This window comes from Syngnathoides biaculeatus, chromosome 8 (assembly GCF_019802595.1).
Source record: "Syngnathoides biaculeatus isolate LvHL_M chromosome 8, ASM1980259v1, whole genome shotgun sequence".
In the NCBI taxonomy this organism is placed as follows: Eukaryota; Metazoa; Chordata; class Actinopteri; order Syngnathiformes; family Syngnathidae; genus Syngnathoides; species Syngnathoides biaculeatus.
Window position 1 is genome coordinate 17,318,275 of NC_084647.1, and position 24,837 is coordinate 17,343,111.

The window sequence follows — 24,837 nt, forward strand, 5'->3', positions numbered from 1 at the left end:
AACAGCGAAACTTGAAAAAAGTGGATGATGTTGAAGAAATAGCGCAATGTGGAGTACCGGAACAGGAAGAAATGATTGGAAATTTTAACCGATTTCGAAAGTCCGATTACGGTTTCGGTTTAAAAAAAAAACGGTTATAACCGGTTATTTGTAGCCGGTTGCGATCCCTAGCCGCCACCATGCTTTAGTCTCAGCTAATTATGTTCTTTTGGTGATGAGCAGTGTTTTGTTTTGCACTACACCTTCTGAAATTATGTCCAAAAATTTCAACCTTGGTTTTATCTTATAATACATTCTAACACGTATTTGGGATATTATTATTATTACCCTCTGCAACATGGTTTCAAATGTTTTTAGTGTTTTTAAAGTCTACAGATAGATAGATAGATAGATAGATAGATAGATAGATAGATAGATAGATAGATAGATAGATAGATAGATAGATAGATAGATAGATAGATAGATAGATAGATAGATAGATAGATAGATAGATAGATAGATAGATAGATAGATAGATAGATAGATAGATAGATGTACACACGCCTGACTTTGTTGCGGGCAGCGTGGGATCGATTCCCCCTCAGTGAGGGTGTCAATATCTGCCCTGCGGCTGACTGCCGACCAGCTCAGGGTGTAGTCCGCCTTTCGCCCGAAGCTAGCCGGGATAGGCTCCAGCACTCCCGCAACCTTCGTGAGGATAAGCAGCTCGGAAAATGGATTGATGGACATGTATACACAGATAGTGTTTGGACTTCATTTCTTTCCCCCACTCATAAAGTCTTTCAAAGCAGAATGAAATCATCAAACTTATTCAAAATCAGGGAGTTTGGGAGTTGTGTTTCCAAATGTTAACGAGTTTGACATCATAAACAAGATTGCGATGAATCATGTAGTAATCTTCCGAAAATATTTGCACATTTCTGCCGGATTTTCCTTGCAGACGACTCCCTATCTGTTGTCAACCATTTGTCTATATCTGAAATCGAATGCATTCGATTTAAACGTAGTGAAATGCGCAGCATAAATACGTTTGCTCTTGCCGAGCTTTCGCTCCAAAAACAGGCCTTAAAAATAGTTTGGGTCGGTTTGCCCACCACAGGCAGATGTATTTTTATAGCACGCGCAGCTGTGGGCTGTAACTCGCTCGCTAGACTCGGGAGAAACATCTAAGACGTTAGCAAAATGCCAGATGCAAAGCCTCAACATGTAACTTCCTTTGAATTTAAAATAATGCATGAAAAACATGACTTGCTGGTGGGTTTTTTGCATAATTGTATCATTTTTGAGTATGAAGTATTCTCATATCATCGAAGTGTGTCTGATTGGATTTCATTTGAATGCAGTGAATGTGTCTCCGTGCCATGCGATTGGCTGGCAACCATTTCAGGGTGTACGCCGCCTCCTGCCCGTTGACAGCTGGCATATGCTCCAGCACTCCCGCGACCCTCGTGAGGATAAGCGGCTCAGAAAATGTGCGTATGTATGGAAATGTGTTTCTTGTGTGGTTTGGAAAACTGCTGGATGTGCAAGTGAGATTCATTGGGTAAACCCAAGCTTGGTACATTGAGAAACGGGACGCTTAGTGGTCACGGGTATGAATTGCAAGCAAAACAAGACGGCGTGATTTATCATTTGAGAACTTGTACTTTAAGGATGTCGTGTCTGGTCAGTAAGAGTTCGAACTGAACAGTTGTAAAAGTTTTATTGTTGAAGACAATTGAAATTTTTTAAAAATAGTATAATAATAAAAATAATACAATAAAGGAAAATTCTAAGTATTATTTTAAGTCTTCCAGTATTTATCTGTCTTTTTTAATGTTCTCCCAGTGGCTGCGTGGGTTTTCTCCGGGCACTCCGGTTTTCTTCAACATCCCCAATGCATGCGTAGTTGTTTAATTTACGACTCCAAATTGCTCCGAAGTGTGAATGTGAGCGCAAATGAAGAAAGGCTTTCGACGGAAGCTTTGTGCGGAACTATTCTGCGAGCAGTCAATGTTTCCTTCCGGGTGACAGTTCCGTCGAACGGGTTGTCTGTGTTTACAACGCAACGTGGATACCGATAGCATTGAACTGTAGTAGAACTTATTGACATGTGACTGAGAATTTATGTATTTTTATTCCTTTGTTCTATGGTTAGTTTTGATATTTAAACATGGGTAAAAAACGTCCTAGTGATGAAACGCCGGAGCCCAACGCGGCGGCCAAGAAAGAAAAGATGACTGAGTTCAACGGGACTCTTTTTAAAAGCATGCTGAAGGACCCTACAAAAGCCATGAAGGGTAAGCATTTTATTTAAAAAAAAAAAAAAAAAAGTACATGTCACTCATAAAGCAGACATAATGATATTTATCTTTGCTCGCCGACAGGACTCGAGATGTTCATAGCAACTGCCAAGAAACTTCCATCATCTGAGCTGTATGATGTAGTTGAAGGTTATATAAAAATCTCCATGGAGTGTGCGGAAATGTTCAAATTGCTAGAAGGAGGAAAACAAACGGAGAGAGAGGTGAACTGCCCTTAGATCTCTCACTTATGTTTGTCCTAAAAATGAATGAATGGGATCTTGGGTGTGTACAGATGGTGCTGATCTTCGAGAGTCTGGAGATGATTCTCCTGAGGACCGCCAGCGATCTGACACACTTCAGCATGGTGGGCAACGCCATAGTGAAAAAGGTCGTTGCCAGCCACATGAAGCTAATTCAAGGCAGTTTTCAATCAGAAAATCACAGGTCGGTCACATAAATGGATCTGCAAGAAAGCAAAAATGTCTTAGCTTTGAAAGAGATATACAGTATTATGGCTTTTACTTTAAAGTTTACAACAATTTGATGATGTCTTCATTACATGTCTTTTGTCAAAATAGCTTCCTAATACCTTAAACACTTATGTTGTACTTCTTGTTCAATGAAAACAACTTTCGTCCCCGCAGATTGGTGCGTCAGTGTCTGAGCCTCCTGTCCGCTTCGATATCTCAAGGGCCCGAAGCTGCCAGAGAGATCCTAAATCACATTTACATTAATAAATCCCTGTCTGCACTGGCAAGGAGAAAAGATAAAAGGGTAAGAAGATTGACTAAAATGCCACTTGATTGTGAGCATCTTTTACGTTCAAATGGACTCTCCTCCTAAAGTACTGAAACAAATTGGTCCCATTGTTTCACTTTTTTTCGGATGGCGTGCATAACTTCTCTGGTTTTCCCAGGGAAAACCTGACATCCGCATGGCGTTCATCCAGTTTGCCCTGTCCTTTTTGGTGTCTGGGGACAATGCAACAATTGGGCAGATACTAGAAGTCAAAGGTAAGCATGCAGTCATTATCACCAAGCAACTCTATTAGGCACGTTGCTGATGAGTTAATGTGTTGCAACAGAGCTTCTGCCGGAAATTCTGAGCACGGGACTGAAGGAAGACAGGATGTCAATAGTCAATTTAATCTTGTCCACGCTGAAAAGCAGAGTAAGTGCACACTCATCTATTTGAGTAAATACGGTGGATAGAAAACATTCAAATGGCACGTTTTTCCGAGACAACAAAAATGGAACCAAGATAAATCATTTTAAAAACATCAGTGTGACTTATAGTCATAAAAAAATCAATTTGGGAAAACAGAAATCATTTCAAGAGTAGAAGTATAAATAAACAATGGCGATATTCTAATGTGTGTAATGAGGTCATCAGATTGGGATTGTGGTTCCAGTTTAATTTGTCTGAATGTAAATTTCTTAATGTTTTTTTGTCTTGTCTCGTTGCAGGTTGTATTAAACAAGGCCATTACCAAAACGCAAAAGGTGCGTTTTTTCACAGCTCCGCAGTTAGCCAATATCGCGTCTCTTTATAAATGGAACGGGATTGTGGACGCCATTGTGGATGATAACGAAGTGAGTTTTTGTTTCATTTGAATAAGATTGTTGTTCGTGCTCGTCCGAGTCATCATTTGTTCCCCACACTTTGTAGCTCTACAGAATCTTTTCTCAAGACTGGCATGGAAGGAAATAAAGACAAATTATAAAAAAAAAAAATCAACTAACCAATATGCTGAATTGTGTTTGTTGTCGTTCCCGAGAGCCTTATGGTTCTTCCTCTCAGCAACCCAGTAACATCTTGTGGTATTGGAAGACAATTTGGGTCTCAATCATTGCAGAAAATCTCGCCACCTATTGTGATATGTTTGAAATAGAAGCGATAAAGTAATTTTTGGGGGCAGTTTTAAATGCTACATTCCGTCATTTTTAGCCGTTGCCATAAAAAAACTTGGTGCATTAGAATCACGAATAGAAAAAAAACGCATATTCAAAGTAAGACTGTTGATATTGGCTCATAAATTCAGCTTTCTGTTTCTGGGAAGTACTTGTCATCTCTTCTTGTTTGTGTCATCATTTTTGGCTTTTTCCCTTTTATATAGACTCTCCCCAAAGGTTTGTTTGTAGCTCATTTTTGCCTGGAAAAAAAAAGAAATAATAATAAGTAAACCAACCAGATTTCATGGAGCCTGTGCTCCAAATCATAAGCTTTTTAAGTATGAGCTGTAGCTTGCTGGATTTTTTTTTTTTTGCATAGTGTCGTAGTTAGCCAGAAGCTTGAAATGTGCCACCGCTCAACTGAAGTGAAGGAATTAAGCGAGTGAGTTACGGTAATGCCCTCGCATGTGGGCAAGGCGAGATATCTTGAAATTAATTTCAATAGAAAATTTACAATCTGCAATACTTCCAAATTCATTTGAAATTACCGAGGAAATTTACCTGAAACTGTTTGGAAATTCCACCTCTTGCCACTTTATTGGGGACTTCTGATCTATATGACTTTTCTGCTTTAAAAGATGGAGGATGGCTCAGAGGTTGCTGCGATAGCAGTGGTGCGGGAGATGGCCCACAGCTTTCTTCTGGATTTGTGTTGCTCCCGGAGGCACGGCATCAGCTTCCACGACCCCAGCTTTGGCACAGCTGGCAGGCAAGCGTTAGGCATCACTATCTGGCGTGCATAAAGACGGAGAGCACACTGTTCATCACGAACTCGATTTTCTCCACAGGGCTGGCAATATTGTCCTGCTTCAGTTCCTGGTAGGCTTGAAGCAGGCGACGGAGGACGAACTGGTAGCTGAGCTGGTGGTCCGCACGCTCAAAGCCAGTCCGGATGTTCTAACGCGATACTTCAAAGAGATGCAGTACTCGTACTTGCCCCGCCTCAAAAGTGCCTGGCAGGACAATGTCAGGCTGCTCAAGAAGGTAAAAATGGATTTTAATAAAGGAATTACAAAAGAATACAGACTAAAATTCTCTTTAGTTGATGCAGAAATGTAAACAAAAATTGAAAACATTGATAACAAAACAGATTGATTTTAATGGACAGATCCGCGCAGGGCGCCGAAGCCACACCTACTTAGATACTGTTGTTATGCACCCTCAGCTACCGAACAAAATGGCGGACACAGTGCGGCCAAAGCATGTTATGAGCGATTCATGAGAGTAAATTCCCGAATTTCTGTTTCCTTTCTGCCCATGGTATCAGAAATATCGACAAAGAGTGTACAGAAAGGCCTGAATTACTTTCAACAGGGATATATTCACAATGTCAAGGTTTCACAAACGGTAACGCCAGTTAAAGTTTCTACAATGTGTTGGCTGTCCATTTGCAAGAATCAACCCCCTCATAAACTAATGCTGGACAATGCGATAACCTTTCTGTTGCCTATTGTTCATGCAAAGCAGGGTAAATTTGCATTTTTACGCTACATAAACTTGTCGATTCGAAATTATATCTAGGTTCATAGAGGATAAACAATTCACTTAAAGGATGGCAGTAAGCGTGTCCTCTATCGGTCTGAACGTACGCACTGTACACGTAAATGTAGGCCCAAAATATTTGTATTCACGTGATGTCAAGGATAAGAACGCTTGAGAGCAGAGCCGAGGTGCTGCTGGAAGCTTTGAGTTTCACCCGGCTCAGGTAGAGCTTCCTCCTTCCTTTATAAATGTTACACCAAGTAATTGAATGGCTTACCTTGGAGCAAACGGCATTGTGCTGATTTATCTTCGATACGTTCAAATAGTCGTGAGGTCGGCCACAAGCCTTAATCCACATCTGCGCATATCTAAATTACGCTTTGGGGTGGGAAAGCGCACCAGATATCTTCCCAGTAATCTCTCCGGATAGTGCTCGTCTCCATTACACGTTCCCCAGCCACATCGAAGCACCGTATTTCCGAATCAGATATAAGCAGGACTATACACTCGCAATTCAGAGGCTTAAAGTAACCACGCGCTCTCTTTGTTTGTGGGTAAAGGATCGCGGCTGTGGGCAGCATGGGTGGGGTTCAGAAAATGACGCTCACTGATTTGTCAAAAGGGAGCTGTCAATCATTCTCACAGATCCATCCATTGATCAACGACCAGAAAATAAAAAGAAAAGATCTAAAGATTAAAACAATACAGAGACTATATTCTTTTAGAATAATAAATATTGAAAATGAAGAGAGATATATATGATATTGTCAGTGTGCCTGTTGAAGAGTGCTGTGGTTTTTTTTCTGATTAGTATCATCAGTGGTATTGTTTGTTTCTCTTCAGATCTACGAGGCCCAGCCGGAGCTCAGCGTTGTGTTCCAGCCCAGCGAGCTCGTTGCTCTCCCTCGCCTGCTCTCCATGATCACGGTGGTCTCTCTGCCTCCCGTCTGCAACAAGGCCTTTTTCACTCAGGGCCTCAATGTGAGCATCCCACCACATGTGCAGTAGGCTAAATAAATTGGGGGCGGCGGGGGAGTTCTTCAAGATTAGATGCAAACGGACTTTCCTTAAAACTTCAACATAACAATATTTACAGGGGGGAGTTTTTCCAGTTGTTTGTCCCTAAGTGTCGTGCATTGGGTTGTAAGATCGTGTTTGATCTGAACTGGTTTTGTGCATTCATTGCTGAGAACTTTGCTGCATCCTACGAGCTGAATACCACTTGACGCAGCACTTTGACAATCACGGGGCTGGACCCGTAATCTGCTTCTCCCGACAGTTTGCAAACACTGCCGTGCAGCTCACCACCTTCACCATGATGAGCTTCATCTTGAAGAAAGCAGCTAAGAATGTGGCGTTCCTCAAGGGCTACCACTCTGATGTCTACACGCCGGACATGATGGCCGACCTGGTTCAGCAGTACACAGAGATGCTGACGAAGGTTAACACCATAAAATGCCATTATAATACCTTCAAATGTAGTGTCCCTCATCACGAGTCGGCTTTTTGTGCTAGATTTTGCCAGACATGACGAGCGTCGTCTCTCAGTGGCAGTCGCTCAGCAAAAAGGACAAAACGGAGGGTGAAGGAAGTAAGACAGACAAGGATGCCAGTGAGGAACAGACAGTTAAGGAGGCCACTTTATTAGGTGCAGAGTCTGAGCTCAAGAAGTAGTACGCAATAATCACACATGTTTCACATTTCTTTTTTATACAACCTATCCCATCAAGCGTCTGTTGCAGCTCCTGATACACCTGAGGTCGTCCTGCTCAAAGCGCTCATCCTTCAAGTCATATGTCTTTACCAAAAAGTTGTGCCACACCTAGTTACCCAGTGCAAATTTGACTTCAGCAAGCTCCTCAAAGGTAATGTTTTTTTTTTTTTGTTTTGTTTTAACAATTACATGTGCCTCTCAGAACACAGAAAATCGGTAATATATATTTTTTCTTTTTAATCGCCTAAAGGCGTTGTCTCAGAGGGAGGAGTGAATGAGGAAGTTGCCCCCGTCCTGCAGCATCAGATCCTGCAGCTGGCCTTAGACCTTCCTGCAAGCAAGTTCTCGTGGTTCCGTCTTCAGGTAAGAAGAAGGTTTGAAGGGGGGAGACATTATGCTTTTTAATTTAAAAAAAAAAAACACCTCCCAAGTCTCTTACTTAACATGTCTGTGGCACACTTTTTCATATTACCCTAATAGTTGTCAAGCCTTTTAAACCAAGTCATACCTCAAAAACATTCTCTTCAGGTGCCCGTCATAACCCATTATGACAATTACACGTGTTCAACAAAAACAAGGCAGTGGCTTTATTATTGTAAGCTCCTGTAACATAAAGCACAGTTTTAACAATAACACTGTGCTTGGATTCAGAGGAAAAAAACATACTTTAATAATAATTAAAATGTATTGCAGGGAAACAAAAATTGCACCTACAGTAAATACATGTGAAATCTAACAGTAGTATGAGATTAAATGCAGATTTTTTCTTAAACGTTAGCTACAACTGAACAGTACTCAACAAATGTACTGTACTAGAGTTAAAAAAAAAAACGTTTGAGCCACTCTAATGTTATAGAAAGTTTAAGCCCGCATTTGAGAATCACTGGTGCAGCGTATCTGTTTACATGGCACATGTAGCGGTCACCATAATTTCAAAATCTGAAAAGGAATTTATAGAAATCTGTCCACATAAAACATGAGAAGCCGGCATGTGTCAGGTGACTATATAACCCGATGCAAAATCCTTTTAGGTACTGAAAAGCCGGACAGAGTCATATTACTGTAAAGGCATAATAACAACAAAGGATGATCAAGTGGAACACTATCTGTGTTCTACCTGTAAAAGGGGAGGAAGTAAAGGATATCAAAGCAAACAAGACATTCAAACTGATCGATAAAAGACAACAACAATTTGTATTTTGGGTCATTTTTGAGTGACATGAAATACAGTTTGTATTGGGACATAAACCCCCAAAACTCACATATAATTTTTTGGAATAGCTGCGTTAATGAAGTTCTTTAATGGATTACATGACAGCATTATTTGTGACTCATCTCTGGTCCTTGGACATTCTCCCCTTGCTAGCCATCAATTAATCGCGCTTTTCTCTTTCCACAGGAAGCTGCGGATAATGACGAGAAGTCCGTACTTTATCTGCTCCTCAAGATGTTTGTTAGCAGCCGCTGCGGCCACCTGAAGAACTCCACTCGGATGCTGGTTTTAAAAGTAAGGAACCTCCCATGTATGTTCCCAACGTTTGGCTGGCGTCCACTCCATGGTGTACCCGACTCCTTACCCGTGTCAGCTGGGATAGGCTCCAGCTCATGCGTGAAGTTTTGAAAAATGAATGGATTTGCGTCATGGCAATCCCATTTACATTTCAAACGTGGCTATTTTTATTATTTTCATGGTTTGCACATTGGCAGGCTCAAAATGCTGTGGATAACATTCAATGACACGACAAACTCTGTATGTATTTTATTTTCGCTGTTTTACGATCATGGTCAATGAGTCACGGCCATTTGGCTGCTACACCCTCCCCGTGCTTCCAAAAGTCAAGGTCAAGTTAGACATGAAAGCTACAAGTGCTTGCTTGTGAGCGACCACAATACATCCCACCAGATTCCGTTTGGACTTTGCAATGTGAATAAACTGTAGTTGTGTAGTCGCGGTACTGCAGTGAGTAAGATGTAAAATTGCAGATTTTGTGAGGCTTTAACAAATATACTTTTAAAAGAATCTTTCATAACAATTGTGTCGATTCCCATCAAAAGCTTTGGACATTTGAGTGAAGTGAAAAAAAAGGAAAGCGACTGTTGCCGATGCCCTTTCAGCTGTTTGTTGAACAGAAAATAACTAAACGTGCAAATACAATACTGCATAAGAAAACTCACAAGCAAGGAAAGCTGCGCCAAAAGTCGCATTAAGAGACCCATGCTGACTGTTCCTGGTCTTGCTCAGAAAGCAACACCTCTTAAAGGCACACAGCTCAGACGCACGCTTGTTGTTGTCACTTACGGCTTGTCCTGACGTACAATAATAACGTGCTGTAAAATCAGCTTTATTTTTGTGCATCATCTATTATTGTCTTCTGTCATTGTTTTTTACCATCCGGTGCAATTTTTCTTTATTGAAAAAAAATATTTTCCCTGATCTAAAGATGTGATTGGAATTCAGGGCCGATTGCATAATTTTCAGCAGCATAACATGAGATGAAAAACATTTGATTTTTTTTTTTTACTTAATTTTTTTTAAAACCACAATGTGACAAAAATCAAGAGATACAAAATAATTGCTAAATGGAACAGCAATAGCTTAGTTTTCGTGATTGTGTGGTGGAGTTTAAAAGAAAAGCACTAACACGAGATTGATGAGATTCCACAAAAATGGTTGTTGTTCATATCAGCTGCAAGTTATGAAGCCTGATTGTATAGCAGCTATCACACCGATAAAAGGAGATCATAAGTATTGAGAAAATGAAGGAAATTTTCTGAATGAACTCCCGACGTATCGGATCGGGTTTGATACTGCCCGTGATTGGAGTTGTTAATAAAATTGCATAGCAACAATATCCTGTGGTGGATTTTGGAGGATGGAATTAATTTTTGGAATTTCAATTTTAATGGTCAATATGATTAGATATATAACTAAGTAGAGTTACTAGCCTTCCCCTCATTTAAAAAAACTAAATATACCTATAGTGTTGGTCTTTGTTCAGGTGTTGAAGGACAGCGGCGTTTTTGAGTACACTTGGGCTGAACTTGAACTCTGGCTGGACCAGCTGGACCTGGTAGAGCCCAGCCAACAAGAGATGGTCATACAATTCTTGGAGAGAGTGAGCAAGCCCATCGAAGTAACTTTGGAAAATGCTCATGATGTCAATATTGGGAATAAATGTTCCATTTCTTGTTTGTAGGTGTTTGTCAAGCTAGTATCCCATTCGCACATGTACACAGATACAGTTGCCAGCTTGGTGCAGGAGGCGGCCTACCAGCAGTCCAACCTCAGCAGCCAGGAGGGAGACGCCGCCAGCGTCTGTGTGTCTCACATTGACGGTGAGCCTTCTCAGTCTCTCGTGTGTGATGCCTCTTTCCTCAAAATTGGGGTACAGTACAGGGAAATAGTGAAAATCCATTAGTAATTAACATTTTCACTGCCACTGACGGCTTTTGGAGTCAAATATCCACGTTAATCGGGAAAGCCAGCAGTGATTAATGTCTCCTAAGAGTAATTCGTAATTTCCTGGAAGATTTTACAGGCAGATTTGAACAAGAAAATGGACTTAGCTTGATCTGGGAGAGAAGCAGAAAAAAATATTTTTTACACATTGTCTGTTCCGTGCACCGGGTGATTTCGAGGATCCTCCCATAGCAGGTCTTGTCACACACTTCAAACGCACATTTAAATTACATAAGCCTTTTTTTAACATATGTGAAATGTATTTGAACACAAATAAAATTGGAGGAGCGGCACAGTGGATCAGCTGGTAAACCTTTGGCCTCACAGTTCTGAGGACCCAGGTTCGATCCCGGCCCCGGTTGTGTGGCGTTTGCGTGTTCTCCCCATGCCTGGGTGGGTTTTTTCCGGGCACTCCGGTTTCCTCCCACATCCCTAAAAACATCCGACATTAATTGGACACTCTAAATTGCCCCTAGGTGTGATTATGAGTTTGGCTGTTCGTCTCTGAGCCCTGTGATTGGCTGGGAACCGGTTCAGGGTGTACCCCGCCTCCTGCCCGTTGACAGCTGGGATAGGCTCCAGCATTCCCCGCGACCCTTGTGAGGATAAGTGGCAAAGAAAATGGATGGATGGATAAAATTGGACGGTTTCACATAGGGGTATTCTCACTTTTGTTGCCAGCAATTTAGAAATTGATGGCTGGGTCTAGAATTATTTTGGGGGGAATGTAAGTTTATACTTGTACAAGCTTTACACTGACTATACTTGAGCAAAATTTCATTTATTAATCGTTGTCCCAGGAAAAGACAAAAACAAAAATGTAAGGGTACACTTTTGTGAGGTATTCTACAAAACGCTCACTACAATAACTTACACCCTTTCTTTGTGTCCTGCAAAAGAGTCGACTTCATTTCACGTCTTAACCTGTCAACTAAAGATTTGTGATGATAAGTAGTGAAGAGGTTCATAATTTATCGGCACCAACTATTTCCCGTGCAGATTGCGGAAGTGATTCCACAATCTGATTCTTTAACACACACATCACAGGATAATCGCTCTGGCAGGGTTCGCACGCGGCCCTAAAAGTCCCTAAAAACCCCTAAATTTTCGAAGGATGTATTTCGGGGCTCCTAAAAGTCCTTAAAATCCGCGAAAACCGGTCAAGCCTCTAAAAAGGCCTTAAATTAAAAAAAAAAAAAAATCAAAGGGAGGACCTCTACCGCCAAAATTCTCCCTAAAAAATAAATTAATCTTTTATTTTAAAAAAGCCTAAAAAGCCCTTAAATTTTTTGGGTCAGACTGAGTATGAACCCTGTCTGGATAATCTTTCTGAGACAGTCAACAGAGAAAATGCTGCAATTTGAGACCGATTGTCATCCGCTTTCTCCACCAGACGTCCTCGATATGCTGGATGTCATCATGGATGGTAGCGAAGGCGACGCAGAGGAACTGGACACGCCTCTGAGCGAGGACATCGTGGTACAGACGTTCCCCTTCAGCGTGGCTGTCCCTGCCGCTCTGGAGGCCCGCAACAAACTTAACCAAGACAAAGGTAATAAATACATGGACTTTTACACAAAATTCCAAATATGATATATTACATCATTCAATAGTCAATCAATCCTAATTTAAAGGTTTATTAACAGCGTTAGAACAAGAACCAATTTGATTCCAAATCATACGTGATGCCCAAGACTAGTGAGGTTGAAGTCTGTGTGTGATGTATACCCAGTCGCGATGTAAAAAAAAAAAACAACAAAATAAAATACAAACTGAATTCATTCCTATGCCAAAGAAAGAACCCCACTGGTTTAGCGCGATAACGAGGATCCAATCAGTACATTTTGATTTTTCAACATTCCCATCCAAACTTCCTCAAGCTTTCTTGACCTGATTGATTTTGAGTGATTATATGACAAGGAGAATCAAGGTAGTAGCAGTCGAAAAACCTGTGTGTGTTACCCCATGCAGGGGTTGTGTTTGAGTACCTGTCCACCGTGCTATGCCACATCCTGCACGGCCAGCGGGATCCACTACCGCTGTGCTTGGGCCTGCTGCAGTACGACAAGAAGCTGGCGTCTTCTTGCTCCTCCGAGCCGCCCGTTTCTCCTCACGTTTCCGTCCTGCACCTTCACCGCTATTATTCCGAGTGGCTGCCGCAACAGTGCCGGGAAGAGCTGGTCAGTTTTCATCAGATTATGTTGTTTTCAAATTTTACTTTGCATATTTCTTCATGTGTTTTAAGATAATACATTTAAGTGATAAACCCAAAACGTTATTCACTTTACTATTGTGGAAAAGGAACAAAAGCATCTTGTTCCCAATATTTGAAACTCAGCTCAGTGAAGAGGTTTACCTAATGAAATAGCCAGTGCAATGATTATTTTCTTCTTTTTACAGTTTAAATGTTCACAATGTCTGCCAGACAAAACTTCAACCCTTTCCTTCACGTCCCTGATGAAAGCTGCGTACCTGGACGGCCTGTGTGTGGTGTTGGAGGATAAGTTCAGGACAAAGGTGGAGGTTGCTATAGACTCCATGACGGTCGCTGAACATCTGGTTTCCATCAAGCAAATTTTACTCTACGTCAAATCAGCAGTGGATAATTTTATCAGCGTAAGAGAGCATATACATGTAAATACTCACATTATGCTCAGTCACCATTAATTTTGGTTTCCTTTTGCACAGTTTTCAAAAAACACTGGTTCAGCAGTTTTGAAGACACTAATGGGAATACTCCAAGATCTGGTATCCAAGCTACAACGCCGGCAGGTGCCATCGGACCCTGAGCCTGCAGAGCAAAACAACCTAGATGGATCCGATCTCTTCCTTGACATGAACCAGTCATCCAATGTGGAGGCCAACAAAGAGCAGGTCAGGAAAAACATGTTTAGATACTGAATTAAGATTTCTCATTGGACATGACATGATTTTTTGATTAGTGGTATAGGAGTAATGGTTTTTGTCCATTGTTTGGCATTTAATATAAATGTATATTTTCTTCTGATGGACACACAAGAAGTGAATTGATCACACTCAATTTTCTTTTCCGATTATTATTGACACCACAACACACTACCCCACAGCATAGAACTAAAGTTCACATTTACAAAAAAGGAAAACGAAGCCACATATTACTATTCTCACAAAGCTAGCATTGCTTAATTAGTGCTTAAGATAATAGCGATAGGCAATGCAAAGCAATACCGACCACTTTATCGTTCTTCTTAACCAATAGCAGTCATTTACCAGAAGTAATCATCCCAGTCCAAAAACGTGATCTTCAACGAACTCTTTAACCGTGTACTTCACACAACTGTCTTGTTTTCAGTGGTAATCAGTTATGTTCTTTCACCCTGAAGTACCTCGGTGGGTCTGGAACAAATGCCCAGCAATGAATGGGGGTTTTGTCATAGTTAATAGTGTCCTTCTGTGTTTTTAGATCCTTCTCTCAGCACTGAAGTGCATCTTCCAGCACCCCTGTTTCCTGCAGTGGTATCTGTCTCTGGAACTGGGTGCTCTCCCTCCGCACCCTCTGAACCCCGTTCGACTGAAACACATGTGCGCTCAGCTGAGCAATGATATCACCACCCTGTTGATGATAAGCGCCCCAACTCTGTGCGAGTTGGGTCACACGGAAATTCTTGCCCCATACGTGGGTGCCGTTGAAAAAGCTGTGCTCAAGGAGCTGCTCGAGAGGCCTTCCCAGACTCCTAAGAGGCAATCCAAACCTTTCCAGGCCTTCCTGTCCCTTCACAGCTACATGGACCCCTCCAAAGTGAGAGATCTGTTGTCAGCATTGCTGCTTCTACAGCAGGAGAGGCTCGTGACCGCGCAAGGCGAGCTGAGTGTTTACGGCCAGGCCACGCTGCAAATTCTCACCGAGACCGATCAGTACCGGGACGACGGCATCTTCCTGTCGCAAGCTCGCCTTGGCGGCCTGGCCACGCTCCTGCTGTCCTGCGCTAGCCCAGCATTGGAGGCTTTCCTCCTGCAGACGCTATCTCGTGAGCCCGGAAGTGCCCGGCTTGTCCACACCGATGTACTCCACCACTGCCTCCGCCGTCCTCTCCGGGACCCTCTGGCCATCGCGGACCTGCTGGTGAGCAACTGCTCCACGCAGCGGCTCTGCTTTGAGATGTGGTGTCTGCAGGCGGAGAATCTCGAGAAGATGACCAACATGACGGAAGAATTCCTCCCGCTGATCAGAGCGTACCTGCTGGTGGTGGGCAGAGAGGATCCAGCCGTGCCCAAAGAAGGTTTGTATCGAAACTGTAAAACCTTTGTTTTGTTTGTTGTTTTTATCACCTGCTTACAAGGAGCTTTTGCGGTATCATCCTCTATAACAGTGAGTGTGCCATGACAGGTCATCGGGTGTGCAAAGGGAAATTATCCATTTTCACATAATCAGTCAAAAAAAATTCCATTTTTCCAATTTTTAAATTTAAACAATGTATCTTTGTTTTTTTTCTCTTTGCCAACATCTTCTTCAATGTATAGTAATGTGTGCATATATTTGTATTTATTTATTTTATTTTTATTAGATATAGTCTATGGAAGGTGCTGAAGTGTAATGTCAAATGAATTCAAATCCAGATCTGGTCTGATTGTGCACAGAGTGATGTAATTTCTTCATGAAAAATGTTATCAAGTTCAGATGGCAGATATCTGCTTAATCCAATTTGAATGACATTTGCTTAATTTTGTTCCACTGCACACTTGGCAACAGTTTTGCATGATTACAATGCTCAATGAACCAATCTAAATTAAATTTAAGATGCGTATGCAGGGTCAAATCAGCTTTGAAACAGATGTGAGCCAAATCTGTTCAAATTTCGTACTTCAGTTTATATTTTGCAGCAATTTGAATTAAACTTGTTAAATATGGGAATGATTTCAAATGTTATAAACTGCAACATCAAACCAAATTTAATCCACATCTGATCAAAATTGCGCATTTATCAACAATCTAAGTTTGAGATGGAAAAATAACTCATTGACATGTTTAGAGTCTATTGAATTGTATCCAATTTCAATGCAATTGAAATCTGATCCAAATATGATCCGTATTGTTTTTTTGTTTTTTTTTTTCTTCAGTAGAATTGGCAAATACCACCAAACATTTATCAGGTTATACTCTGTTTTGTTCATTTAATGTCTTTGCAGTGCAACAAGAGGTTTTAAAGTCCCTAAAGGAGAATCTCCTGGCCAAGCTAATCCAGTCTGCTCTCAGGGAAAGTATTGAAAACGCTACATTGGTTGAAGCTCTAGCGGCTCTGATCAAGCTCACTGCAGACATCGGAGACATCTGGGATTTGGTGCACAACCTCCCAGATGCCCTGCAGAAAGCGGACAGCTTTGAAAGGTCACTTTTACCACACATTTCCAAGTCGTTTATTCAGAATTTGTAAGATTTTATGTTTGCTTGTTGTTTTCTCGCTCAGGTGGCAGCTGGTGGACGTTATCACAGAGAAGCTGTGCAACTGTCCAGAAGAAGAAGTAACGTGGAGGAAGCTTGTGACTGCAGCCGCCCTCAAGTGTTTGGTTGCGTCGTACGGTCAGGCCAAAGATCAGGCCAAAAGCACTTCCAAGCAAGAGCAGAGCGTCTTGGAAAGATTGCAAAGCCTCATCGTAGGTTAACAAACTCTCATGAGCACATTTTGGATCTGTCAAATGACTGTATGTCTACTGCCGTATTCGGGTAGCTCCAGACAAATTCCTTAAGTGTTGTTTCCGTACTTGGCCAGTAAAACTGATTCTAATTTAGATTTTTCATTCTTTCGATTGTCAAATTGATTGATTGATCATTTTGGTTTACCTTTTTATGAGTTTGAACATTAGTCATCTCTGTCCAGACATCAGCTGATGACGTCGCTGCCGCCGACTGGAATGCTTTTGTGAAGAATGGACTGAAGTGAGTTGACATCCAGCCTTCTATTTTCTTCACAAAGAAATATGTATTTATTAGATGTTGTTCTGCAGGTACCGATACAGAGATGAGCATTTTCTCACCACCCTGAGAAGCCTTTTGGAAATAGTCTACCGCCCCACTGACATCACAGATGATCTGGTCCCGTTAGCCACCCTCCACATGATGACCAGCAGCCACTCCTTGTTCTTGCCCACCATGCTGGACTCTGAAGATGGCGATCTGAGCACATGTCACGCTAAGGGTGCATAAAGACTTCGAGCATAACACAAAACTTGCATTCTTGTGTTTTATTGAAAATTCTGACCTTTGATGTTGCTTTTCAGAAGCCTTGGTGTCGCTCCTCCTCTGTCTGGTGAAGAAATGTCCAGCAGCGTGTAACATGAATCATTTCTTAGTACTTTTGGGAGCATATGGGGCCACGCTCAACAATACAGGTAATGTCAGATGCGTGTAGTTATATCAAATTCTGATCCATTAAGATATTTGTCACATCAAATAAAAATAGCATTAAATTTGCTACATGCTACAAGACAAGCTAGTAGCAGTCATTGCTTAATATATTTTTCATTCATATGCAGTGGATATAATCACCCCTCATCATTTTAAAGATTTTATATCATTCAAAAACGAAAAAAATTAGTTGATTCTTTTTTTTTTTTTTCATCATGTCCTATCTATTCGAACAGATCAGACGATACTACTGCTCCTTCAGGAATATGAAAAAAACAACGTCAGTCTTCTCAAATTTCAGTGAGTGCCATTTTATTTCTTCCTCATTTCACAATTTGCTCATACACAATCAGACTTTGGGAATTCCGTCCACAGGTCCATTATGTGGGGTCCAGCTGCTCTGGAGCACCACAAAACCAGAAAGAGCTTGGCGTCGTCTCTGTGGAAGCAGACCCACGCGGATGACCTCTTAGCGTTGTTGAACGCCGATAAGATGCTCCGGACTATTGCGCAATTTCCCCAGCATCGCAAGATTATCCCACAGGTTTGCTTTGGAGATTGTTACACTCGGCACTGTTTTTATTTGGAAAAATTTGCAGATCACCTCCTGCAATGTGTTCTTTCATTCTTATTTTAATATTATTCATATATAATAGTGTATGATTCATAAAATTATTCATCTGTACCTTTTCAGTTATTATTATTAGATAAAAGTCAAACTGAATTTTAAGATAATTTTGCCTAATCCTGTAACATTTATCTGGCTTCTTGTTGCTAGGTATTTTCACGTGGCTCAAGCAGCAGCTAATGTAACTTTTGCTTGGTATAAATTCTGTGATATTTTCTTTTTATAGTGTTTGATATAGTACAAATGATTGCTGTGACATATTTTTTAAAATGTGATTAAGTCCAACCTTGAACCTCAAACCTTTTATTTTTTCATTCAATAAATGTAATATTTAAGAACATTTTTAAAAATATTTATTTTGCATTTCACATCTGTGTGTAATAATACTTTTATTTTGTTTTTACAGTTTAACATCAGTGGTCATGTTTGAAATGTGCATAATATTACAGTAACATACAATAATGTACTTTTTAGGATTAAAACCTGTCTACCTTTTAACAAACATTTGTGCATTGGCAAGAAGGAATAACAGCGCCATCAGCTGGATCTCTTGGGGGCAGCGGTTTTCCCCCTCGTTCAAAATCCACGTTTTTAACTTTCACAGGCCGATAAAGCGCAATTGTTCCATGACAAGGCAGTGAACAACCTAGAGGAGTTGTACGACCCGTGTTTCCTCCTTCCTCTCTTCAGCGCCATTCTCCGACCAGGTGAGCATCTTTTCCTCACAGTAATACCGCCGCACGGGTTCCCCATTTACCCTGGCGTATCTTTTCATAGAGTCTGTGGTGGACTGCCAAAAGTTCGTCTCGGCCCACGCCCTCGGGTTGACCGTGGTGGCTCTGAGCAGCTACGACGGCAAAGTGCGAGCGGGGGCGTACCACGTGCTGAGCTGCTTCTACCAGCACTTGGAGGGCGCCCGCTTCAGAGAGAAGAAACAGGTAAAGAAATAATTGCAAGTAGTTAATGGAGCTGAATAAGAAAAATACAATCACTGGTTAAATTTTCCTGGCCAACAGTTGCTGTACTTGCTGGACACGGTGAAGAACGGCGTTCGCCAGGAGAATCAGCGGATTCCTTTTGTCTTGACTACGTATATTAGCAAAGTAGCTCAGCAGATGCTCAAACCTGGTGGGTGGCCTTCAAAACTGTTCTGTTGTGCAGCATGAAAACGACAAAAATGTCAGCATTCAGTAATATTTACAGGGCATCAGGACACTGCACGTATTCAGTGAGTTTCAGTCTGGCATGCGTACAACTTGTGGTACACTGGCTCCATCGAGTAGTACGCCAAAGGGTCAGCTTCAATACATTTCACTTATATCTACGTCCGTACATTTACATTTTATCTCTTTGTGTGTGTTTCTATATTTTTATTTGGGTATGATTATTTCACATTTATGTGCACTACACTTTAACTGAACCATCATTTAAGCGCAGTTTTTTAATTTAAATTTAATTTAAGCATATAGTGTATTTTAATATATCATGATAGCCTTACTTGAAGAGAAGTATTCTTTTAGGTGGCACTTAAATCTTGAGAACCACTGACCCATATTATACTTTTAAAATGTAAATATTGTATTTTATTCCACAAACTATGCTACCGAAGCAGTTATCTTTTCAAACTCATTGTGAAATAATATATGTTGCAAATGGTTCGATTTAGAAAAAAAAGCACCACAAGTGCAAACACTCCTAACTTTCAACAACCTGGCAGACAATTCACACAGACAACTTTTTGTATGAAAAGTGTAAATAAAAAATAAAGTACATTTCCCACGGCCAGCTAGTTGCCTGGCATGCACATTTGAGTCTTTTGAGTTAACTCTCTTCCACTCTGTGTTGCCTCCTTTCTGCAGAGGACTACATGTACGTAGTTCTGAATCGGTTCCTGCTGTCCCATCAGAGTTTGGACTTGCACAGGGTGCCGGAGTTCTTCAAGCTCTTCTACAGCTTTGACCTTGAGGTAAAGCGCTCAAGGACTTAGAAACACAAACAAAACCACGCTTATGCATTCAGCCTTGATGTGTTCGTGCTGGTTCGTAGGTCACGGGATGGTGCACTGACTGTTTGTTTGTTTGGCCCGTAGCACAAGACTGAGCGAGAGTGGATCTTGAGCGTGCTGGAGGGAGGAATAAGTGACGGATACTGTTACGAGGTGTGCAATCAGCAAGGAATCTTCCACAGCCTTCTTGGCTTCGGCAGCAGCCCGTTGTGTGATGACCGCACTCAGGTAGTTGGGTAAAGACTTGGGTTTTGTTACCTCAGTTGGCATACATCCTTCCATTCTGCTTGACTTGGGTTTCTTTTTTATTTTACATGGTCTTTGTTCACTGTAGATTTGGTCAACAAAGTCGATATTTAGGTGAAAAACTGACATTTTCTCCACCAGGCACAGATCATCAGGGTGTTGTCTCAGGCTGCACGTGTAACCAAAGCCGCTTACGACCTCAGCAAGAGCTGCGGCCTTCTGACGTGGATCATACACATGGTTGAAAAAAGGTGACTGCAGGGATGGGCTCTGCGACCCGTTACTTAATCCGGCCCACCCAACGTTATCAAGGGTCCTATAATAATGTTTGTTGCAATCATTTCTCCTGCAAATCCGTTAATTAAAATGTAAAATGTATTTATTCACTTTGTATTCTCATTTTATTCATATCATGAAATGATCGCTTCTTTGTCAATAATAAATTGAAAAATAGTTGTAAAATAATACATTTTTATTAATAATAATAACCAACTAAATTAGCCAGAAACCAAATTAGCCTAAAATTTGAATTATTTTGTCGTAAACTTTTACTTTTTGCTCTGTTTTAAAAATTTTAATCTGGCCCTTGAACATAAAAATTGTCCCAACTTTTAACTTTTGTAGTAAACTTTTACTTAGCTCTGTTTTAAAAATTTTAATCTGGCCCTTGAGCATAAAAGTTGTCCCAACTTTTAACTTTTCTTACGATGTGGCCCTCAGGCAGCTTGGACAACATTTGCTCGGCTCCATCATTGATCTGCTCCACGTGCTGTGGTTGACAAACCTCGGGAAGAAGGAGAACCCCATTGCCAAGGGAGAAACGTCCACATTGGAACAAGAGACAGTGAAGTGTCTCCCACTCACACTCATCAATGAATTCTTATGCGCGGCTTTGACTATCATTCCCCGTTTGAGGTAAATATTTAGATTAACTGAGAAGCAGGTCTTGGTCAAGGATGCTGACGTTTGTTTTGTCAGGTTGGGCGTGAAGGCCGCCCAGCTCAGCACATTTCTGCAGACCCTCTCCTCCATTCTGAAGCATCGGACAAGTGCACTCCACGTCAGTGACCAGGCCGGGCGGGTGACGCTGCAAGCCCAGCCTCTGTCCTCCGCCGAGGCCGTCGCTCTGCTCATGTGCTGGAGCACGCTCTCTGGGCACACAACGCTCTTGGGCCAGAAACAGACCTTGTTTGAGAAGCACCAAGTCAAAGAACTGTTGGGTGAGGACCTCCTCTAGCGGGTTCTTGCATCACTCCATGAGAATTCAAGCAAAATGTAGAAAAAAATTGAAATTAGGAATCTGCTCTCTTCCAGCGCTACATCAAAATTTCATTTTATAATAATATAAAACAAGATACAGTCCAGGCGGCACGGTGGTTCAGCTGATAAAGCGTTGGCCTCACAGTTCTGAGGACCCGGTTTCGATCCCGGCCCCGCTTGTGTGGAGTTTGCATGTTCTCCCTGTGTCTGCGTGGGTTTTCTCCAGGCACTCCGGTTTCCTCCCACATCCAAAAAACAAACACACTCTAAATTGCCCCTAGGTGTGATTGTGAGTGCGACTGTTTGTCTCTATGTGCCCTGTGATTGGCTTGGCAACCGGTTCAGGGTGTACCCGACCTCCTGCCCGTTGTCAGCTGGGGGATAGGCTCCAGCACTCCCGCGACCCTTGTGAGGATAAGCGGCAAAGAAAATGGATGGATGGATGGATACAGTATATTCACCACATTTCCATGTAAATTGTGCAAACATTACACTTTAAAAAGGGACATACACAACAAGTTTCAAGAATTTCAATTGTACCCTTTTACTGATTTTTGAAATCAGATTCTTTTAAAGGGGGTGGCGGTCCTGTCTCATACAAATGAGACACTGCTCGCCCACCCCTCTGCTGTGAGGTGTGTCAAAAGGTGAACGTTTTTGGTCAGAATGCCGACTACGGTTAGAAATATTTGAGCCTCGGGTCTAAAAAGGTGAGTGAGAACTACAAAGGGGATGTGGGCCCAAGTAAAGACCGTAAAAAGCATAGATTGTAATTTTCACTCATGGAGGCAACACTTCATCACCAAGTCACCTTTCATTGGTCTGTTCAGTCTTTATATTTGTGTGTTTACCATCATTTGTCCTATTCCTTGTGTTATTTATACAGGAAGGGCCACAAGGGGCAAGATTCGTTGTAAAGGCTCCCAAGCCCGCACACATAAGGAGAACCTGTCAGAGGACACTGAGACAGAAGAACGACAGCAGTCTCTCCTGACCGAGTGCAGATTGACTCTAGGCAGCATCTTTGTGCACTGGCGACCTGTGTTTGCTCCCAGTGAACCAGATTGCACAGAGGGTCCCAACCTACTGGCTGTGGAAACGGGCGTTCTACTCACCAAGTGGTCCCTTGGGTGCCTTGTGGAGGGCTCTTACGACGAAGAACGCTCAAAGGGGTTCTTACACTGGATTGAAGAGAGCGTGATGGAGTATGGAGAGATTGTGGATGCGCTGTTGCGGGACGCCGAATTCAATGCAGACCTACTTCGCCTCTACCATCACACCTGCCAGACGTCGACGGGGGAAACGTTCCGCTCATTCACTGACCTCATGAGACGCCTGCTGGAAAGGCGAGGACAACTTTCGGCGATGCATCGAGCCGTCGTCTCTGCTTGCCAGCCAGAAGATGAGGCAAAATGCGGTGAGACTTTTAACGCCTTTTGTAAGCTCTGTTAAGGGCAGCAATGTTATTGGGTCGATTTGACTTGGGGTGTTTATTAATGCAAGCGTCAAAAGTTACATCTCATTATTAACTCCCAGAGGGATGGATGGATGGATGGATGGATGGATGGATGGATGGATGGATGGATGGATGGATGGATGGATGGATGGATGGATGGATGGATGCCATGTGTAACCATTAGCTTTGTAGACAGGCAAATGAAGTTTCAGATTGAAAAATGACATTTTGATAATTTTTTGTAATTTAACATGCATATTACAAATGTTTTGACTATTATGTACATGCATGTTTTCCACATTTGTCTTTTCTTAGAAGCGGGCCTGTCCCTGCTGTCACTGTACATCCATGAAATGTGGAGCGGAGCCGACTCTCCACAACTCTTCCTGTCCCACGTCGCCATGGTGACCAGAAGCGGGCGTAAGCAGCGTAAAGCTCTGCCATCGGCTGTCAGAGCCGTCTGTCAGGACTTTTTAGCCGCAAGGACGTGAATGCTCTAGATGTAGGCTCATGTTCATTTTGTATGTACCATTATGGTAAAAGTTGACTTTTTCAGTGCAAAAAAAAACCACCCAAGGTCATTTATATTTTTTTTATCCAGTAATCATTCACGTATGCTCATATTAAACTAGAGGCCGTGTGTCTCCTTTGACTTCTCCTTTGAGTGCGTCTCCTACAATGAAACAAGACAGATGTCTCGCCTCCAGTTTGATGCATTTGATAAGAATTGCACGGTGAACCCCCTCTATTCGGGGGGGGTTAGCGACGAAGCCCTGCCGTTAGTCACGAAAATCTGCAACTGATGCCTACGGAAGGGTTATGATCGCATGTGATGCCACAAAATAGCAGCATACCCCCTTTTTTATACATTGTTGTTCCGTGACTTGAGAGTAACCGTTTTTCAAGATATGAGTTATCGTTTGGCTGTTTTTCTTGAGTTGCAGGCAACAGACTCCCACCAAAAAACATAAAACAATATTTACAATTAGCAGGGGGTTCACCATTGTTTAAATTGTAACATTTTAAATGTCTCACCATGGTGAGCGCCCACTGCCAGACAAGAGATTCAGCGTGAGGAAAAGAACTCCGACAAAGCCGGCCAGAGTGATCCAAAATGCAATGACGATGGAATCTGAAAGTGGTGATGGATTAAGTCATGCAGGAGGACAAAAAAGGAAGAGATTACAATACAGGGGGGAAAAAAAAGTCTTACATTTGTTGTATTTCAACTTGCTCTCATCTACAATGACTGGATCCACATAGCCATAATAATATTCCCATCCACCGAAAGCCACACGAGTAGAGTTGTCCATCGTAGTCTTGTTTTCGACTGAAGTAAATTACGTTCGAGAAAAGGTTTGGCAGAAATGAATGACATCAATGTTGTTGCAACAGAAAGTTGTCCGTGACTCTTTGCAAAATAGGCGGGGTCCTGTCACCGTGTTGTTTTTTTTTTTTTTTTTTTTTTGCTTTTGTGTTTTATAAAACCTTGAACTTATTTTGTTTGTATTTAAATTTTATTTTCAATCATTATACACAATAGGAAATAAAGTGGTATGTATACTTTTGAAATAGTCATATTACAAGTCCTGACCTCCTTCCTTCCCCCTTTCCTGATTTCCTTCCTCCCCTCAGTTGCTTTTTAGTCTTGCATCCTTACTTCCATCCTTCCTTCAATGAAAACTACTTTCTGCATTCTTCTTAACCCCCTTTTCCCCCCTTCCTGTCAAGTTTAATTATATACCCCTTAGTTCACGTGTTTCTTTTGTTGTTGTTTGTACAGCCCTTCATCCCAAAACAGTCAACATCCACGGAGCTACTGTAAAGGCCCCAGACCCAACCAGACGGGAAAACTCCAACCCCCATTTGGGGAGAAAAAAAAAAAAAGAGTGATGGTGGGATCCCCCTATCACGATGGCCAGGCTGCATTTGATCAGATCCTGTACAGTGCCAGACAAACAGTATCC

At 41.8% G+C, this 24,837-nt stretch overlaps 2 protein-coding genes across 5 annotated transcripts; one reads left to right on the forward strand and one right to left on the reverse strand.

Moving 5' to 3' along the window:
• The first annotated feature begins 425 nt into the window (after positions 1 to 425).
• Positions 426 to 23,493, forward strand: urb1 (URB1 ribosome biogenesis homolog). 4 transcript variants are annotated; one of them, XM_061828466.1, is made up of 40 exons: positions 426 to 1,472; positions 2,138 to 2,279; positions 2,367 to 2,506; positions 2,578 to 2,729; positions 2,930 to 3,059; positions 3,202 to 3,298; positions 3,370 to 3,455; positions 3,752 to 3,877; positions 4,816 to 4,946; positions 5,026 to 5,221; positions 6,563 to 6,700; positions 6,999 to 7,160; positions 7,235 to 7,343; positions 7,459 to 7,584; positions 7,684 to 7,796; positions 8,833 to 8,940; positions 10,433 to 10,549; positions 10,631 to 10,769; positions 12,287 to 12,445; positions 12,865 to 13,073; positions 13,294 to 13,509; positions 13,582 to 13,767; positions 14,336 to 15,152; positions 16,060 to 16,258; positions 16,338 to 16,524; positions 16,749 to 16,807; positions 16,876 to 17,066; positions 17,149 to 17,259; positions 17,512 to 17,575; positions 17,651 to 17,819; positions 18,508 to 18,610; positions 18,681 to 18,841; positions 18,920 to 19,031; positions 19,763 to 19,869; positions 19,993 to 20,136; positions 20,296 to 20,405; positions 20,875 to 21,069; positions 21,133 to 21,374; positions 22,301 to 22,831; positions 23,186 to 23,493. In XM_061828466.1, the coding sequence occupies exons 2-40, from the start codon at positions 2,153 to 2,155 to the stop codon at positions 23,359 to 23,361; spliced, it is 6,645 nt and encodes a 2,214-aa protein (XP_061684450.1). In that variant the 5' UTR covers positions 426 to 1,472; positions 2,138 to 2,152; the 3' UTR covers positions 23,362 to 23,493. The 4 variants fall into 4 exon arrangements, with proteins under 4 accessions (XP_061684450.1, XP_061684447.1, XP_061684449.1 ...); XM_061828463.1 differs by having other exon boundaries at positions 428 to 1,472; positions 7,235 to 7,344; positions 7,448 to 7,584; XM_061828465.1 differs by lacking the exon at positions 426 to 1,472 and adding an exon at positions 1,646 to 1,665 and having other exon boundaries at positions 7,235 to 7,344; positions 7,448 to 7,584.
• LOC133505326 (melanocortin-2 receptor accessory protein-like) lies at positions 23,480 to 24,316 on the reverse strand. Its single transcript, XM_061828467.1, has 3 exons — positions 24,084 to 24,316; positions 23,906 to 24,002; positions 23,480 to 23,543 (listed from the first exon to the last, which is right to left on the reverse strand). The coding sequence occupies exons 1-3, from the start codon at positions 24,181 to 24,183 to the stop codon at positions 23,489 to 23,491; spliced, it is 252 nt and encodes an 83-aa protein (XP_061684451.1). The 5' UTR covers positions 24,184 to 24,316; the 3' UTR covers positions 23,480 to 23,488.
• Positions 24,317 to 24,837: the final 521 nt, after the last annotated feature.

Bases quoted from the DNA above. Each gene is read 5' to 3' on its own strand.
- urb1 (XM_061828463.1), top strand. From the start codon at position 2,153: ATGGGTAAAAAACGTCCTAGTGATGAAACGCCGGAGCCCAACGCGGCG. The intron at 8,941-10,432 runs GTAAGGAACCTC...GTCTTTGTTCAG, and splicing joins CTCGGATGCTGGTTTTAAAA to GTGTTGAAGGACAGCGGCGT. The intron at 19,870-19,992 runs GTAAAGCGCTCA...TTTGGCCCGTAG, and splicing joins TCTACAGCTTTGACCTTGAG to CACAAGACTGAGCGAGAGTG.
- LOC133505326 (XM_061828467.1), bottom strand. From the start codon at position 24,183: ATGGACAACTCTACTCGTGTGGCTTTCGGTGGATGGGAATATTATTAT. The intron at 24,003-24,083 runs GTAAGACTTTTT...CACCACTTTCAG, and splicing joins CAAGTTGAAATACAACAAAT to ATTCCATCGTCATTGCATTT. The intron at 23,544-23,905 runs GTGAGACATTTA...GTTTCATTGTAG, and splicing joins GGCAGTGGGCGCTCACCATG to GAGACGCACTCAAAGGAGAA.